This window comes from Malurus melanocephalus, unplaced genomic scaffold (genome assembly GCF_030028575.1).
Source record: "Malurus melanocephalus ecotype Western Australia unplaced genomic scaffold, MMel_1.1 scaffold_4, whole genome shotgun sequence".
In the NCBI taxonomy this organism is placed as follows: Eukaryota; Metazoa; Chordata; class Aves; order Passeriformes; family Maluridae; genus Malurus; species Malurus melanocephalus.
Genome location: NW_026623236.1, coordinates 4849708 through 4868411, shown reverse-complemented (window position 1 = coordinate 4868411; position 18704 = coordinate 4849708). Strand labels below are relative to the sequence as shown.

The 18704-nt window shown below is 36.4% G+C and overlaps 1 protein-coding gene across 2 annotated transcripts; it reads left to right on the top strand.

Annotated features, from left to right (window-relative positions):
* Nucleotides 1–124: 124 nt before the first annotated feature.
* Nucleotides 125–17784, top strand: LCA5 (lebercilin LCA5). 2 transcript variants are annotated; one of them, XM_057369382.1, is made up of 10 exons: nt 125–216; nt 508–606; nt 709–829; nt 4930–5314; nt 7785–8314; nt 9799–9936; nt 11189–11288; nt 12400–12545; nt 14398–14536; nt 16266–17784. In XM_057369382.1, the coding sequence occupies exons 4-10, from the start codon at nt 5116–5118 to the stop codon at nt 17069–17071; spliced, it is 2058 nt and encodes a 685-aa protein (XP_057225365.1). In that variant the 5' UTR covers nt 125–216; nt 508–606; nt 709–829; nt 4930–5115; the 3' UTR covers nt 17072–17784. The 2 variants fall into 2 exon arrangements, with proteins under 2 accessions (XP_057225365.1, XP_057225374.1); XM_057369391.1 differs by lacking the exon at nt 709–829.
* Nucleotides 17785–18704: the final 920 nt, after the last annotated feature.

Genomic DNA, 18704 nt, shown 5'->3' with positions numbered 1-18704 from the left:
CTCAGCCAATCAGCGACCGGCGCTCAGCCTCCCGCCAATGGGAAGAGCGATTGTCGCCGAGCTGGCAGGGCGCACAGCCAATGGCTGACGAGCAGCGCCCGCCTCCKCCCCGCCGCCCGTTGCCGGGCAGCCGCTGTCAATGGCCGCCGCGCGGCCCCTTTAAGCGTAACGCGGCAACCGCCGGCGCGTCCCCGGGCGGGCCGAGGGGCCGGGCAGGTAGCGCTGGAACGGGCCGGGGGCGGCGGGGACACCGGGACATCGCGGGGCGGAGGGAGCGGCACGGTGGGGAGGGACAGGAGCGATATGGGCCCGTGTTTTCCTGGGGGCTGTGGGGGCTGGGAACGGGTCCGGGCCTAGGCCTGGGACTCGCCTTCGAAAGGTCTCGGGCCGCTGCTGTTCAGTTCCTTTCCTCCGAAGTCATTTAGTGTATGTAGGTTTCGGTGGTTGTATTTAAAATGTGCCGTCGCGAAGGGCTGATTGACAATAATATTCGCTATGTTCTTTAAGAACGCCTGCGCTGAGTGAAGGAGAGTTGCCTGCTGGCACTTGGCGACCCGGAGGGCTGCTCTCGGAGGGCTGCTGTCGGGGCTGGCTGAGCTGAGCTCGGTAAGTCCGCTCACACCGGGGTATGGGTGGGACTGTGAGCGACGGCGTGGGCCTCCSTGAAGGAGTCTGATTTAGAAACATAATCTCTTCTCCCGGTTGTAGGACTGGCCTGCATRTGCTTGTTTGAAGTGCCATTTCCTCGTGTCTGACCAGGGAGTTACAGCAGATTCTTCATTTTGAGATCTGACACAAGTAACGTTGTGGTTCACTGTCACTGAGTCAGGTAAACATAACATTGGCTTTTAAAACCATCCAGCGTTTAAATTCACCAAAATGCCGCACAAGRCAACAATCTTAAGCTGTGACAGGGGGATTTAGGTTGGACATTTGGGGAATTTCTTCACAGAAAGGGTGATTAAGCATAGGACTGGGCTTCTGAGGCAGATGGTGGAGTCATCATCCCTCGAGTTTAAGGAAAGACTGGACATGGCACTTAGTGCCATGATTTAATTTGATGTACTGATATTTGGTCTTAGGTCGGACTTAGTGATTATCCCAGAGGTCTTTTCAAACCTAATTGTTTCTGTGATTCTGTGAAAAACTAGTAAGCCTAGAAGAAATACTTACAATTAACTCARCAGCCGCAGAAGTTATACTTAGGCCTCATAAGGGTCATCACTCAGTATGTTTTGATGTCGTAAAAGTAAATTATTTTGCTCCACTCTCTATTGGAAAAAGTACAGTATGTGGATATGAAAAAGATGGATGCAGGGAGASGAGACTAATTTCTTTTGAAATTATTCTTTGCTCTTAAGCTCAGCACTTCAGTAACTTGGATTGGTGCTTTTAGTACTTGTCTGAAGCTGGCTTTCTTGCACCATACCTCTTGGAATAGGTGGAAGAACTGAGTGGGCCGTTAGAGGTCAGTGTTTGTACAGGGGAAATGCCATTCAGTGGCCAGCAAAARCAGTGAGCTTCCCCTGGTCTTGGAAGGGTGTTAATATTGGAAAGGACATAAAAAGTTTTATGAGTCTTGCACTGCATGARAAGAATTGCTAAGTAATTTTCCTTTCTGTCTATTGCATAATACCTGTAATCCAGTGGTTCAATTTCTGTTTCTGTGGTTTACTTAAGAGTATAGGAAATCTCCTGTCACTGCTACAGTTGTTTTGTTTTTCTGTTTTGTCTGTCATGTCCTTTGAAGTCACTCAGTGCTTGATTGTTTTTTGTAATGATGAAYGTGTTTTTGAGACAAAATATGTAAATAACAGCAATAGATAGAAGTGKCAGAAGTGCAGGAGTATGAAATTCTGGAAAAAAAAATTCTTTCTAAAGTTCATGCAAGTCTCAGATTTACTTCATCTGSTCTATATTGATGTGATCTCAATTCATTAGGCTTTTAGAAGCCTGTCTGGAGCTTTTGAGGGGAGAGGATTAGTATTTTGGTAGTGGTGRTGGAGCTAAGTAGACCCACTGCTAACCCAGAATGTTTCATTCCTCACAAATTTGTTAAATATACTGGGGGGAAAATAGATATCTTTGTGGATCTTATTCACATGAATTAAACTTATTTTATAATCAACTCAAACTRGTTTGTAACAATTGAAAAGTCAGGGAGCCAAAGCATTTCTTAATTAGACAATCCTTAGGCTCACTGAAGTAAAACTCAAGTATCCTGGTGATTCTTTTGTTCTCACTGTAAACGGTGCATTCTTTTGTTAATCAAATTGTATTATAAACTGGTGGAAAAATTAATTTGGCAAGACTTGACAGAYTGTTTCTTCTTTTGTATGGAAAATATAATATATTACCAGATTAAAAAAAACAGAAACCGTTTGAAGATCCAAAAAAAGTTTTTGGCAATTCCTTGAGGGAGCTTTCATTTTTTTACCTWTTTCAATTTGTTTTCATTCTATTGCTTTTCAAGTACTTCCAGAATGTGTCTAAAATTTCTTTATATTCATTTCTGTTGCTGTATGTCAAAATTGTACTTAGCAAAATATTTTAAAAAGTGAGGTATAYCCAGTGATGGATAAATCTACTTCTCCAGTTCTACAATTTGTTTGTTTTAAATACACTGAGTTATGAAAARCATTCTTCAAAAAGATTATTGCCTCTTCAGTGAACTCTTGTGGGGCTATAAAATAACTGATTAGTTTAAGTTATTATGTGAAAGTGAATGCTCTTGTTTTATATATATAATTAGACATAAACTGTAGGCATTTATGCTTTCCCTAAATGCAAGAATATGAGGTTTGTGCCTCCAGAGTACTATTTTTATATCTCATATTATTTTAGTACTTTAATATAAATATATTCGTTTCTATTTCTTTTCATTCCATGAAATTTTCTCCTGTGGAGACAGAGCTGATACAATCTTGGCCATGTATCCTCTAGAGAAGAGATTGTCCCCAAAACTCTGCCTGTTTGGGCTTGGTTTGTTCATCAAGGAGCAAAATAACATCCATTCTGCTTAGGTGTTTGTGGGGCTGGGAGTTAGGAATGGAACTGTTTGGGAGTAGGCAAGCACCCTCATATGTTCTAATAATTCTTATGTGATCTTAGTTACAGTTATGRTTAAGTATATCCTTTTGAAATAATTGTAATAACTCCATTATCTTGTAAGGAAAAAGAACAGTCATTCCTGATCATTTGAATATTCACAATAACGATACCTTCCAGCGTGTGTTTAGCAATCTCCAGGACAGGTGATCTCAAACATAGCTTATTTACTTTCTGGGCTTGGCAGTGGAATTGTGGTTTTCATCAGAACCCTTTGACATAAGTTTTAGGCATGTAAATTTTTTTGATCATTTTGAAAATTTCTAGATGCTTAAAAAACATTATTTTGGAAATTACTTCCTAAGTAACAAAAAATACTCTTTCCCAGGTAATTCAGTATTAATTTCCAAGCAKCTTCCCAGTTTAGAGACCTGATGGGATATTTATCCTCTAATTCCTTCTGTATAGATTATGAGGCCAAATGGATTCATTCCAGTCCCTGGAACACAGAGTTGTGCTAACAGTGAACTGAGCCAGAAAGCTTGCATTTGTAATGAAAACTGTCCTGGCAGCTGACATTTCTGTTCTGCTTGGCTATGCAATAATGCATGTATAGGCAGTGAAGGCCGAGAAGCAGCCAAGTTTATTTTATTGGGAAATAATGTAGTGAAAAATTTACAGCTCATTTGCAGGTATGTTGAATGTGCTGCAGTGTAGAGCAGTTTTGACTGAAAGCAGCTCAATTTTTTTGTRTGTAATTTGCTTTGCCATTTAGAAATCAGCTTGGAGGTTATGTAATTCAACAGGTGGAACTGATGGGCTCCRATGCAAGTCCTATTTACTCATCCATTAGACACTGGATATCTCAAAGTTGGATTGAAAAGAGAGATATGGTGAAATTAAGTTTGAAAGCTGCCAAGAGTGGTGAGAGAAGGAAAAGATAAGGGAAGCTGAGCATAGTCAGTAAAACACTTCCTAGACAGTCAAGAAAATTTTTTTGACTGAGAAGGGGAAAAAAATTTTGAATATATTTGCTCCATTACATTCTCAGGAAGCATCTCCAAATACAAAAGGAGGTGATTTCACCTTGAGATTATGGGATTTTTGCATCARATAGGCTGCAGGAATGTCCCTTCTCATTTTATACCTGCTGCAGGTSTAATGTTTATCATGTACTGGTAGTGTGGTGTCTCTTATCAGATATATAGATATAGATATACACAAATAAATATACATGACACAAATATGTGTGCTCTGGCCAGTGCTTAAAGGGATGAAGCACCAGATGTTGTAAGGTATGAGAGTACTTTCCAGGGTGAAGATTGTGATACATAGGTCCAGTCTCATTGGTGGTTAGGGACAGAATGTTTTCCAGACAAATCAGGCAATTGATTTTCAAGTTCATTATTTAACATAATTGCAATGTCAGAAACCAAGAAATGGAAGATTTAGTCAGATTCCACAAGTATCTCAATTCTAGTCACACAAATAAGTTGTTAATTCATTTGGTTAAAAAGTTTTAAAACATGTCTAAATTAGTTTCCTGAGTATCAGCAACTTTCACTTGTGTTCTGTTTTGTTTTCCARTTTTTTCTTTTCCCTTCTCTATCCTGGGAGTGGTTTCTTATGCAAGTTTTAGCTGTGAGATTGAAGTATCTCAGACTTTTAAATGTAATACTTGTAGCATTCCTAGAGTGATGTCTGTCACATTTAATACAAGTAATTAATRTAGATATAATTACTAATATGTAGCATAGCATGTTGCATAAGGTTATATGAATCATGAATAATTTTGCAGGTTTTTTACCTACAAAATTCTTAACTCTCTGAGTAAAACCATTCTTGCTAGCTTTTTTTTTTTGTCTCTCTAAATTGTTACAGGAAAATGCATTCTGAACGATGACTATTGCTTCAGCTGAACTGAACTGCAGAGATCTCATGCTTTGGAGATGAAGATGATAAACTGGAGGAAATAATCCAGCTGCTGCCATTGTGACAACTGAAAGATCCTTTGTGCCAAAATGAACAGTCTTTGAGAAAAAGGTGGAAAGCCGTTGAATCTGAAAAATGGGAGAAAGAGTAAGGAGCCCAGATTCTGAACAGGAGAGGAAATCAGATGAGGATAAAAATAGTGACTCCTATTATTCAGATGAAGGTAATGCATCTCATTCATCCAGCCAGTCGCCAACACTAAGCTCTCCATCTATAAGCCGAGAAAAAAGACATCACAAAACACAGACTTCAAACAGCCTGTTGCACTACCAAGGTAGGTAGGTAGCAGAAACTGCTGCTTTTAACTACTCCAAAGAGTTAATTATCTTTGAAAACTCAAAAGTGAGAAACTAGCTTTATGAGGATCTGCAAACACATTCATGTGAATTATGCTACAGATGACAGGTAGACAGTAACTGCTCCATTGAAACTGAAATTAACCTGCTCCTGCATAAGAAGGAGTTTTAGTGATTTTCTGAATTCTTCATAATTTTCTTGACAAGTGAATGTGGCTTTTATACTAGCTCTTTATTGAGTCATGCTGATTCTTGCTTTTTGTCTTTGACTGAAGACTCAAGGCCAATAACCCAAGACAAGTCCAAGAGCCCTTGCAAGTCCCCCTACAGTCCTGTAGTCTGTAAAAGAGGGACAATTGTTAAAATTTCCCTGACCAACTAACCTACAGATATCTGTCTTGTGGAAGTCTAGTTGACTAAGCTTTACAGGATAATACTGTGACTTTCAAACGAACAAAAGACCAGTAATATAGCAAAAGAGAGAAAACATTTTTTATGGAAATTAGGTTCGGATGGAGATTGAAAGAAAAGCTTTTCTTCCTTCTTCCCTGAGAGTAAAATGTTTCCAATTTGACATGACATAACTGCACTTTGAGCTCCTTCACACACATAGGCTGCTTGGTGGAGTTTGTAGGAAGGTGAACATCCCTGCAAGAAAGGGGAGAATGATTATGCAGGCCCTGGGCTGAAGTATGGCAGGGAAAAATTTCTGCCCCACTTCAACAGCYTGTTCTAAATAATTGTTTACATTTTCTGGTGAAGTCATAGCATGTTCTGCCTTTCTTGGGTAGATGTTCTAGTTCATTCATAAGTGCTTGATACTGTGTGAATCATTTTGTCAGGGTTACAATCTAGGCTGTGCCAGGAGGTCTGAAATTAAGTGTTGAATTTGCCCAGGGAATGTATCTCTTCAGATGCTTGATAGTGTGGGTTTCCTGGTGCAATTGGTGTTTTGCTGAGCTTCTCTGTGTTCAGAAGTGGCATCTTCGCAATGGCAGTCATGGGTTAGCTGTCTGGGAACCAAAAACTGCAGTTCCACCATGCTGTTTAATTTGAAGGAGGCAAATGTGTGACCAAATATTTGATTACATAGTCAGAACTGAGCATAATTATTACATTAAGATATTGTGAATGTCATATTACATTGTCTTGAAATACACTATTTCCCATTTTAGTTGTATGATCAAAAGTACAATCTTGGTACAATGTTTGCCCTAAATAGGAGAAATTCTTACGGGGGCTGAAAGTCTAGGGTTAATGGAAACTCCCTTAGTTGGTGATAGGAGGGGCATAATTCCTGCAGTGCATGTATTAGATAATCTTTTCACACCTGATTGTGACATAAGTGTTCTTTGTAAAGGAAAAAAACACACCTTCTTTTGTTTGCCCAAGCTGGGGAAAAAATGAGCATCGAGCAGAAAATGAACAAATATYTGTACAAAATGTCTATAGGAAATTATAAGAAGATATTTTTAAGCTGTTATTTTTTTCTGAAAAGTATTCTGTGTAGAATAAAAACATGGTGAGTTGCAAAAGGGAGAAAGAATTTGCTGTCACACACACTCACTGTATGTAGGTAACTGCACTATTGCTGTATCCCAGCTTTCAAGCTGGAATCATAAACTGCTGCTCCGTGTGTTTCCTTTGAACACTGATGTACCTTAAGGAATTATGCACTCTCTATTAATTCAGTTGTTTTAGGAGATATTTTAATGGTTTCTACGATTCATTCTTTGAGTGTGGCATGAGAGGCAAATAAGACAGAAACGAAATGTTCAGCTTTTATGTGTGGAGATGACAAAATAATAATAGTAATAAATAGGAATGCGAGTGGTGCATACAGTAATCAAATGAGAATACTGTGTGGAAAATAACTTGTGATACAAGAATAAATTATACAGGGAGAACTGAATTTTCATGGACTTTATAATTTTGCTTTGGAGGCTTTTTGCATTGAGCCTTTGAAATCTGCTGTTTTGTCTGTAAGCATGGCAGCTGGATTCAAAAATACTACTGCATTTGTCTGGGAGAATTACATCTTGCATAATACATAACTAGCTAATGCTCAGCTAATTGTTGCCATTTTAAAAGCATGTGATAATTTTGTATGCATTATAGTATTTCTAAACCATTTTATAAACAAATATTAACAAAATATGACTGTCATTTCTGATACAATTTGCCGATGATTACTTTGAAAGGGTCCTATATTAATGGCTGCAGATATTACCTCCTTAAGTAGATCAAAGATATAAATCTCCATTTTTCAGCTATCAAAAGGATCATAAGTCTATCATATATATGCCTTGTATTGTCTGGTTTGAAAGCTGCCATCTCTGTTAAATATTGTAAAATTGTTTCAGGCAGAGCTTGGTTCCAAGAAGGATGTCTGAATAGACAAACTGTATTGTCTAATAGTAAACATGCTTTTTATTTTTCCTCTCTCAGCCACAAAGAAATTGGATTCCAAATATGCACCAAGCAAAAGAGGGACACGGTGGGGTTTCCGTTCTCAGAGCCTCACTAGGGATTCTCCGGCAAAAGATATAGATCTTGTTACAAAAAGAGTTCTTTCTGCTAGGCTGCTGAAAATCAATGAGCTCCGGAATGAACTGACTGAACTCCACATCAAACTGGATGAGCTGCAGAAGGAAAACAGGGCACTGAAGAGGCTTCAGCACAGGCAGGAGAAAGCCTTGAATAAGTTTGAAGATACTGAAAACGAAATCTCTCAGCTCCTTGCTCGGCACAACAATGAGATTAGAATATTAAGGGAGCGCCTACGAAAATCTCAGGAGAGAGAACGTGCAACTGAGAGACGGCTGAAAGATACGGAAGATGAACTGTACAGGAAAAAAAATGTCTTGCAGAAACTGAAAAAGCTGTCTGCAGATAAGCACCTTGCTGAAAGAGATGACCTGGCAAAGAAACTAGCCTTAGCAGAGAGCAAGCTGGAGGACAGAGAAAAAAGAATTAAGGTGGGATACTTTCTTTTTGTAAGAAATTCTGGTACAGMTATTTCTTACCACAATGAATTGTAATTTTTCACAGCCAGGGAGTAAATAGAAAATCAGTATTTTTTTGTTTTACCCATAAGTATAATCAAGTAAAAAAGGTGATTCTATAGTTACATGTTAAGTGGTTGTGCATTCAGATTTCTGTGTACAAATTAAACATATTTTGTCAGAATATCCTGTGGATTTGTGCTTTTAAGTGTTTTTATAGAAATAACATTTTAGAGCTGTAGKACAGCTATATGCAATCTAATTTCTCCTTTTGGAGGGAAACTATTTGTAAAAATTTTTGGGGCATTTAGAGAACACTAAAATTAAAAAAAAATTATATAGTAATTATTTTTCAATTTTTGAAAAAGCATTCATACAGTGTTTGTCTACTATTCTACACATCTGAGAGTTCATATGGACAAAATTATAGCATGTTTTTTAAATGCTGAAATAATCTCTGGAGCGTTTTGTGGGTATCCATTCTGAGAACTTGGTCCAATATATTTAAATTTTGTTGAGCAAAAATGTTTATGTTTTTGTTAACATGTCTGAGCATATCTATGCTGTAAATATRTCTATAAACTCATCTTACTTAAAAATTGTGTTAACACTATTAAATCTGTTGGTAGTTGTGCTGTTTTGATAGTAGGTACGTTTTATATATAGTACATAAATTTTATACTATTCTTAGTTTAAATTATGTCATTAAAATGGTGTTAAAGTTTGGTGTCTGTATGAGTAACTAAACCTAAATTACATTACAGAGATAATAGMTCTGGAAATCCAAGGATTAAGCTGGAAACTAAGCTTTCATAAAATAAATCCCAAAGTACCAAGATATAAGTGGCTGAGTTAGCCAAACTGCCTCATCCTGTAGTGTCACCATCTGTCATCTGTGCTTTTATGATTAGGTATTTCAGCATTTTTAGTACTGGATCATGTTAAAATGAATCATGCTTTAAAAAGTAAGGGATTTTCTTCTACCTTTTTTTCCTTCTTTCATCGATACAGCTTCRCTTAAAAGAGCTATTACAAGACAAGGGTATGTGAAAGAAACCATAATCACAAGATAGTTTCTAGTAGAAAAGTTAAAAGCTCTTCCTTGTTTTCCTCCTTCTAATCCTGCACTTTCAKGGAGGGATTCTCTCTCTTACCCATCAATAGAAGATTTGTTTTAGAGATCTGGAGGTCTGCTTTGGTAAGAGCCTTGCAGAAAGTACTGTGAGTTCCCTCTATGTCCTCAAATCACCTCCCAATACTCAAAAGGATGAGCTGCAGTATCTGCAGGTGCTTTGCCCCCTCCAAGTTAGGATTAAAGGTTTAAATGTGTTCTGTGTTGCAGTAATGGTCAAGCTGATATCTAAGCCCAAGACACTGGTTTACTGTAATTTTAAGTAAGTAATTTGACTATAAAAATTACTTCAGTTATTGATTTTTATTGTTTGTTTTAATTGAAGGATCTGGAAAGAAATCTTGAATTAAGTGGTAGCAGTTTTCAACGAGAGTTACATTCAAAGAAAAAAAAGTTGTACGAGGCTCAAGAAGAAAACAGAATTCTCCAAGAAGAGCTTAATCAGCTAAATCAGAAGCTGAAGGTAAAATGTGAAAGRAGTAGAAGTTGCTAGCTATATTCTGGGATTTTATCTTTGGAAGWATCTGTAATCAGGTTTGAATAGTTTACCAGTGACTGCACTCTCTGATGTGTGCTTAATTATATACCACATGTGAGTTCTTTTCCTRCATTAAATTGAAATGTTCTGTGCTCTGACCCTACAGTGTTTATAACAGGAATGTCTCTGTGTTAATCATTATTGTTAGCACTAGTTAAGAAAAGCAAGATCAAGCACATAGCCAAGCATTGAGAATAAACCACAAAATCTACTGGAAAATTTGGTTTTAAAGGCTTGAATTTAAAATTAAATATCAAGATGTAAATAGTACTTTATGTTACTAATATATTTGCATTACAATAGGTTTGCATGAAGATTAATGTCACGTGATATCCCCATGTGTTGCTAAATTTGTGCAGACGGTTATTGGTACCCCACACCACCACCATTGTTGCCCAAATTCTCAATTAAAGCTATGCTCTAATTAGTCAGTTTCTCTTTAGAAAAAAAAAATTAAATAAGACTGAAGCTAAAGTACTTCATTTCTGGGAGAATTTTCTTGAAACTCCAAGTGTCAAACATGCATCGGAGATGCACCAGTTTGCCACATTCCCAGCTATCCACCAAGTAGCAGTAGGGTTAGTAGCTCTAAAATGTATTTGTTTATATTAAGTGTTTTAAACTTGATTAAGTTAGTGGAGAGTTTAACAGTTTGAAAACCTTTTCATTATCAGATGAATTCTGATAACTCACTGTTCATTTCTGTATTTTATTTAGTAAATTTGCGAAAACMAAAGTATGCCTTTACCTCTATGATGCAATGGGCCTTCGCTCCCCAGTACTGACATGTCCTGTGACAAGTATCATTGCTTGCATTGAAATGTTTAATTCTTCACAATGCTTATAATTTGGTTGTGCAATCTATACACATGTTGTAAGTCTYGTTCATGTTTATGGAAGCACTGGCATTTAGTTTTATTTTCACTGCAGAGATGCCTAATTTATCCCCATAACATTTTGCTCATGAATTTTGGAGGGGGGGAGAAAGCTCTATCTGCTTTCTCAWAGCATAAACAGAGTTAGGAATGTGGTTGTTATTCTTAAAATATTATATGAAACAGTTGTTTACTCTGTTTCTATTGAGCATGTGTGTTTTTAATTTAATTTACAGCTTTGCTAGTGACTAGTAAATTAAACACTAGTAACTCAATTTTATACATAACTCTTTCATTCACAGGAAAAAGAAAGAGAACTTGAAGCAAAAAATATATATGCTAATCGTATGTTGAAGTCATCACCTAGAAAAGACGTGGATATATCTGTACAAAGAAAAAGAGGTAACTTGTATAAAGCAATAAAAGCAGAAAAAWTATTARCATCACTTTGAAACGTCTCAGCTGGATTATACCTTTCATGCCACTCAGTGCTCGACCCTGATGTTTCTTGTTCAAGCACACTCACCTTTTTGCACTTCCTTCAACTGTACTGGTTACGAAGTTTTTGACTGTTCTGTAGCTGCAGCAGAGCCAAAATACCAAACTTCACCGAACAGCAGTTTTAACTTGTTTCATACCAGAAGTTCTTGGGTAAAGGAGGAGGGGAAGTTGTTAGTAAAATCTCCAATAGATGATAGATAATGTCTACTTAACAATAAATTACAGCAGCTTTAAAAATATGTTTCTTCACTGCTAAGAATATTGTGGTGATCTGTTTTTTTTTATTTTTTACTAGTTCAAATTTACTGTCTATCAGATGAGTTGTACTCCTTTTTTTCCTCTGAGTATATATGTCCCAGAACATAATCTTCTAAAAGTATCAGCAGTRATTTCTTCTGGTGTGACAAGACAGTCTCAAACCTTATCCTACCCACATAAATACGTGTGTGTCTGTGTGTGTACTTAGACTATTTTCACTGGATCAGTATCATCTGCTTGTCAGAAGAAGTGGAAATTTATGGGATGGTTTTAAATATTTAATGTCAGTATTTTAATCCATTTGTCTGCTGCTCGTTTTATTATAGATGCTCTACTATTATTCCATTTTAGGTTCAGATTTTTTTAAATGTCATTCCATAGAGATAAGTGTATGTGTTTCAAAGATTCAAGTAAGTGAATTCTAATTTTATGAGTTTGATTCTGTGACAAGCAGTAAGATGTGTGAGATATTTTGTGGGGCTTTTAAACTAATATTCAGTACACTGTGATGACCCAGTAAGCAGTGTTAAGGTGGGGTTTAAATTACTTTTTCAGTAGAATTTTTGCATCCATTTTTTTATGATTAGGTTTTACAGATGCTGAAAACAACTGTGTGAAACTTGTCAATATTTTCCACTGCCATTGACTTCAATACATCCTTTTGTTTGTTGCAAATCACGAAAAATGAGAGACAGATATACAGTGGGATATTTTCAAGTGAAAACACAATTTAATTAGTTTGTATTTTCTACAGCCAACAACCAAAATATTAAAAAGGRACCACATCTCACCAAAGGTGTACAAACCAGTGGATACTTCTCACCAGCAGAACTTGTTCCAGAATCAGAACTTGCCTGTGGTGATACAGTAAACAAGAAAGAAGGAATTCTTCCTAAAATAGTGAGTTCCATAAAAATTTGAGACTTAGTCCAGATAATTCACCTACCAGATTGTAAAATGCAGAGCTTATATTTTARAAAATATGTGTAAATATACTAGTATAATTATATAGAAAATGTAATTCCAAAAAGATTCTCTTCTTCAAGATAAAATCTACCTTTCTAGAAATACACTCTGTTTTTTTGTCAGCTTATCATATTCTCTGTCTTACTGATAGCCATTAGCACAATTTACTTCTTTTACTGCCATTGTTACCTCTTGAAAGTTTTTAAGACTTCATTTTGGTATTCACCCTTTTTCTTTGTTTCTAATGCRTATTTGAGCAATCTGTTAAACAGTGATGGCTGCCTTCTCTCTGTTTTCTCTTTGGTCTTAATTAGGTCTCTTTTACTTTCCAGTATTATTTCACAATGCATAAATCTAACACTTCCTCCTATTGTCACAATGCTGGTATTTCTTCTGGTTTTCCAGCTTTCTCAATATGCTTGGGGTTGTTTTTTTGTTTTTCCATTTCCCTTTTTAGTATAAAATAGTACCATTGGAAGCATTGCTAATACTTCTGTCACCCCAGGCTAAAATCAGATTTGTGAGGTATTATGAGTCAGAATGACACAGGTTCTGGTACAAATTGTACAAATTCTGATTACATGAGGCTAGGACCTTTTCTCAGAAATAATGCTCTGAGGATGGTCTTGTCTGGCTTCCTGTTAGGGCTGAAGCTTTTTCATGGCAGTTTCATTTGTATGTTCTCTCTTTCCAAACCCTTTTTGTAACTACAGATGTAGTTTAATGTATTCTTGCAGTATATATTTGGGTGTGTGAGTTACAGAACCACACGTGGTACAAGTTCAGCTCATAGAGTCAGCTCTGTGTTCTCTATGTGGATATTGCTTTAAATAATGTAAGTAGGATCTGGGTAGTCTATGTTTTCATTGGTTTTTAAAGTCAAGCATTTTATATACCTGGCCACCATCTCCTTATGTAGTTTATATTTTTTAATATAACAATGATTTTAATATAATGATGATTGTAGTTGAAGTTTTTCTGGCGCATAGTTCTCTTTATTCATTAAGTAGTTGCTATTTCTCTTAGAAGAGTATTTTTAATTTAGAGTTGTTTTTTTTTCTAAAATAAGCACAACCTACAAAGTTAATACCCATGTGTTGGACTACAYTGATTTTCTCTTTACTTCATTGCCACTACTTTTCTGTGTTAGTGGTTTTTACTGCTGATACTAATACCTTTTCTGCAGGTTCCTTCCTTTTACATATGTAATATATTAGCTGGAATTGTCATTGGAGATGAAAACTTTCTCTTTAATTGTTTGTTTCGTAATACTCCATAAATTTAAGTATCACAGTGAATCTGTCTGAATCTACAATCCACTCACTTGAGTAAAAAGGTCAGATTGTGCAAGTAGAGGATAACAAATTGCTTGATTGTTAAGAGAATAAGGTGGTGAAGTGTGGCCTTCTATTAAAGTCCTTGAAGAAGACAACTTCTGGCTGCTAAAGAGAACTACCATGAGAATGGTAATTTTGCCTTATGGCATTGGAGTTGCAATTTCCCTGAATTGTGTAATACAAAATAGAGTTGATTGTCTATTAATTAATCTTAAATAAATTTAAAATTAATTTTGTTTCAAGTGTATCAAAGTATGCTAGAGGTGRTAATATTTTGGGGCCAAGCCCCTGGATTATCAAAGCTGCCTTGATTTAAGGTGACTTACTCATTTATGTTTAGGAGTAAGAATGTGATTTCAGAATGACATAGTTCTTAYGATCTTGTTAGGTTGTTTGTTTTATTGACTGTTTTTCCCCATCAGTCTCAATATTTTATTAATTTATTTCAGGAGAAAGAAACTCAAGACAAAGGATGGAAAGAACAAGCAGAACTCTTTAGGCAAGACCAAGACAGGGAGARGGAAGAGAAACTGAAACATTTCCAAGAAATACAGTCCTTAGAGGAGAGGGTTCCAAAACTTCCTGACGGTAAGGAAATGGGCAGCTGAAGGCTGAAAAATGCACCGTAGAATACTAATCAAGTAAGGCTGCTGGTTTCTGGTGAGAAGAGCAAAATGATTTTGCAGAGATCACTACAGTGGAAAATTATTTTCAGTTATATTATGCAAAGAAGAATCAGAAAGAAATACAGGATATAGAAAAATCTGTGCCCTGTACTCAGCTGATATTAAGTATGCAGCAACAAAAAAATGCTGTCCACCAAAAAAGTAATGGAGTCTGAGAGATTRTGCTTTACAAAACAAGAATGACATAGGAGGTAAATGCTGATGTTATCTCTGGCTTGCTAAATGTTATTGAGGTAGGATGTCATTTTTTACTCTTGTAGAACAAATCTCTTTTCCTTAATATAGCCTGTTCTTTCAGTACTTTCTACTGCCTTATATAATTTGAAATTTTAGTTTCTCTTTTCAGGTCTGGTTATCTGAATCATTTGGTGGGGGCATTTGAGAAATGTCAGTTTCTATCATTATATTTTAATATTGTGTTTTTATTCATTTGGTTTTCACAGCATCTTAATGACTTACATGCACAAGTCAGTCTCAAGTATTTTARATGGACTGCACCCTGTCATGTTAAAGAACTCTTTCAGTGATTATAGTTAATGAACAGTAGCACTTATTCTAAATGACAAGAATTCTAAAAATCTATAGCTGCTTTCAGAGGTAAAGTCTATGAAAAATCTACCACAACTTACATAAGCCAAGAATCTGCTTTTATGTCTCGGAGTAAGATGATTTAACCACCTTATGCATCATATGGTACAACCTGGTATTCTCCCCACCTTACAGACAGAAACATAGCTCTTTACTTAACTTGTATAATGATACGGTATTGGAAAAAATATTAACAGAACTATTGCAGTTGTTTYTGAAAGCCTGAGCTGAAGTACAGTAGAGAACATGGAACTTTGTGCAAGTGTAAGTCAGAAATTTGCGTAAACTGTTCAAAGGAGAATGCTACTATGTTGGAGGGGCCAAGTGGTCATATTTGACTTTTGGCCACTTACACATTATCTTCAGAGAAAAATATTTTGCAGAGAGAAGTATTTGAGAAGCTTCCTTTTTCTTCTACACATAAGCATTTACAGTTCTGTCTATAAGTTGCTGTTTTGTACCTTTGATGTCCCTTCATAACTGTGCACAGTCACTCTGAGTCCAGGCACTGATGCACAGAACACTCAGGTAAATGTGTTTTCTGTATGCAATTGATGCAGTAAATTTTAAATCATTCACTGCTTGAAACTCCTATGACTTGAGGCCTGATGACTTCACAGAAATAGTTCCCTTTATGAAAAAAAAGAAACAAACCCACACATATATCTCAGGACTTTCCTAATGTCACTTGTAATGACAAATAAAAATAAAGTACTGTAGAAGTCAGAACTATTAAAATCARTAATGTTGTATTCATTTTCCTTCAAACCCAGGAAATGGGAAGGCAATTGGCAGAAATCAAATTGCTTTGAAAATTCTAAAACATGGGTAATGTCCTAATGTCTTTGGAAGATGACAGTAAACTTTTATATATCATCAGAGGACCAGGAGTGGATTTAGTTGTAATTTTTGAAGAATTTTTTTTGCAGCAGGAAAATGACATTATATGTGGAAGAGCATGTTAAAAACTCAATGGCTTTTGCTTGCATTATTTTCAAAATCATTAAAGGTTATTTTAAATATTGTTCAAACCTTTTTTGTAGATTGGCAAAGGAAAGAATATGACCAAATTAAAAAAGAAAGCAACTTTTTATTGGATAAAGAAGAGAAAATAAAGATGGAGACAGAAATCCACAAACCTGAACYGGAGAGAGAAAGCACTGAAACATTGGAAGAGCGGCGAAAAAGAGAGTTCCTGCTTGCTAAAATGCAAGAAATTGATAGAGAAATTAAAAATACAACGAACACAAAGCAAACTTCCCAAGCACCACTCATAAATACAGCAAGAAAATCYGATTCCCTGGAGAARAAYGAGAAAAYTAATCCATTCTTTGAGATTCCCGGGAAGGTTAYTAATGGATTTCCTGCAAAGGACAGCCAGGATGATGGCACAAGAGCACAAGGGCAGAAGCAACGRAGTGTAAGGACTGTAGATTTAAGTAGTGAGTTAACATTTGGTGGTTATGTACCTTCCTTTGGGAAAGGATCAGGGAGACCAAGTTGGCTTACTCAAAAAAGTGACAAATTTGAAGAAAATGTTAAAGAAAATGCAGATTTCGATAGTAAGAAAGAAAAGAAATCCAATTTAATGGAGCAACTCTTCGGAAGCAGTGCCAGTACCATTGTTCTTTCTAAAAATAACARTGCATCACCTTTGGACCTAGATTGGGACCCTAGTAATAAGCCTTTTGTTGATAGAAACAGTAAAGTCAACATAAAAGAAGACAGTGGACCTTTTGGTGAAGGAAGAAGCCTAAACAGACACCGTTTGCAGTACACTACAAACAAGCCAGGAGTKAATACGCTTGGTTCTTTAGAAGATGAAATTGAAGAAGTAGTTTTACAGTGATCGTGTTTTTATATGTTTCATATGTAAATACTGAAGAACTATTTTCATGTAATATTTATTAGATACAGATTTGAAAGATTTCAGATTTATTGTAAAGCCTTATGAAGGAATAATTTACATAAAGGGGTATGTGTATAGAAGAGAGATGCAGAGGAGAGATATTTGGGGGGKTTTTATCTGTAGGCTGCTCACACAGTACGCTGCTTTTCATTTGGAGTATTTCTTTTAGGCCTCAGATACTTTGTTTCTTGGGCATTTGGAGAATCTCTTAACTATGCCAGAACGTGTGTTATATGTGTCATGAAATGAGTAGAAGAGACATTCCTAGCACTAACTCTCTTAGAAATAGAGTATTTACATTGCTGTCATGTTATCTCAGAGGAATATCAACAGAAGCACAATTAACTCAGGAACAGCTGATCTCTCCTTTTGCATAGGTTTTTTGTGGACATTACTACCAAATGTGTCTAACTCTTCTCRTATATTCAGATTATATTTGTTATACAATGCCATCTTTTGTAATTTCTGAATTTTCTATGTAAAATTCCAATCATTACTAAGTAATTTTTTAACAAATTGGTTTTATTAAATGAGTTGAGTAAATTTCTYGTGTGTAGATCATCTTTAACACAAAGTTCTGACTTTTTATGTCATTTTACTGATATTGGGGGGAGTCAGTTGCAACTTTCCTCATGATGTTATTTACTGGTGCTCTGTACTCGATGGGCAGTGAAGAATTCAGCAGAAGCATTCTGCAAATAAGCTGAAAGTCATTCCTTAAGCTGAAGRTCGTTCCTTACCAGAACAAGAGATTTTGAGACACCTCTCTGATATTCTCCCTCTAAACCTGATTCAAAACCTACTAAAGTACAGAGAATTTTAATGATTTCAAGATGCATTGARTCAAGATTTTTCTGAACACAATGGCTCTTCTGAAGAGAAAGGYTGTTGTCTGTATCATGCAGTAACTCTGCTCCCCCCATTCAGAAAGAAAATCAGTCACAGGTTCAGATCCAGTGTGGGACAGTTCTCACCAGGTGCTCAGYAGTGAAGAACAGCTCATGTTCATCTGCTTGCTTACAGTCCCACTTACATTCATTGTAATACTACAGAATTTATCTGGTTCATTTTGCCAGCAGATGGTCACATTATCAGAAAAATTTTAACCAGCAAATTCATTCTCTGTGTTACTTTCCTGCAATGACTTCTTGGGGTGAAGTCTGTGGTGTAAGAAGTAGAAGTCTATGGGTAAACACTGCAGGTGTTTGTGACCAGGTAATTACTTGTCTTGACCTCTACTTGTGGGTGGTGCTGCCCTTCTGGAAGCAGGTGCTTTGCTCCTGAAGATGCCGTTGGGTGAGTTTTTATTTCCTGTGGTTGAGGATTCTAAGGCATTAAACAATAATGTATCTGCTGCAGTTATTWAGGATCATGTCGTGTATGGAGGGGATGGTTGGTTTTGTTTCTTTGCAAGTCAACTTACTAACATCTGGCAATTTCCAGCTGCCATGCTGAACTGATGTGCCCTGCTGTTCCAATTACAAATGTATCATTTCTAAGCTGKTTTTTTTTTTWTTAKYAGCMKCYTCTTAAGTTCAAAAATATTCACATCCTCTTCTTGAGGCACCACAAA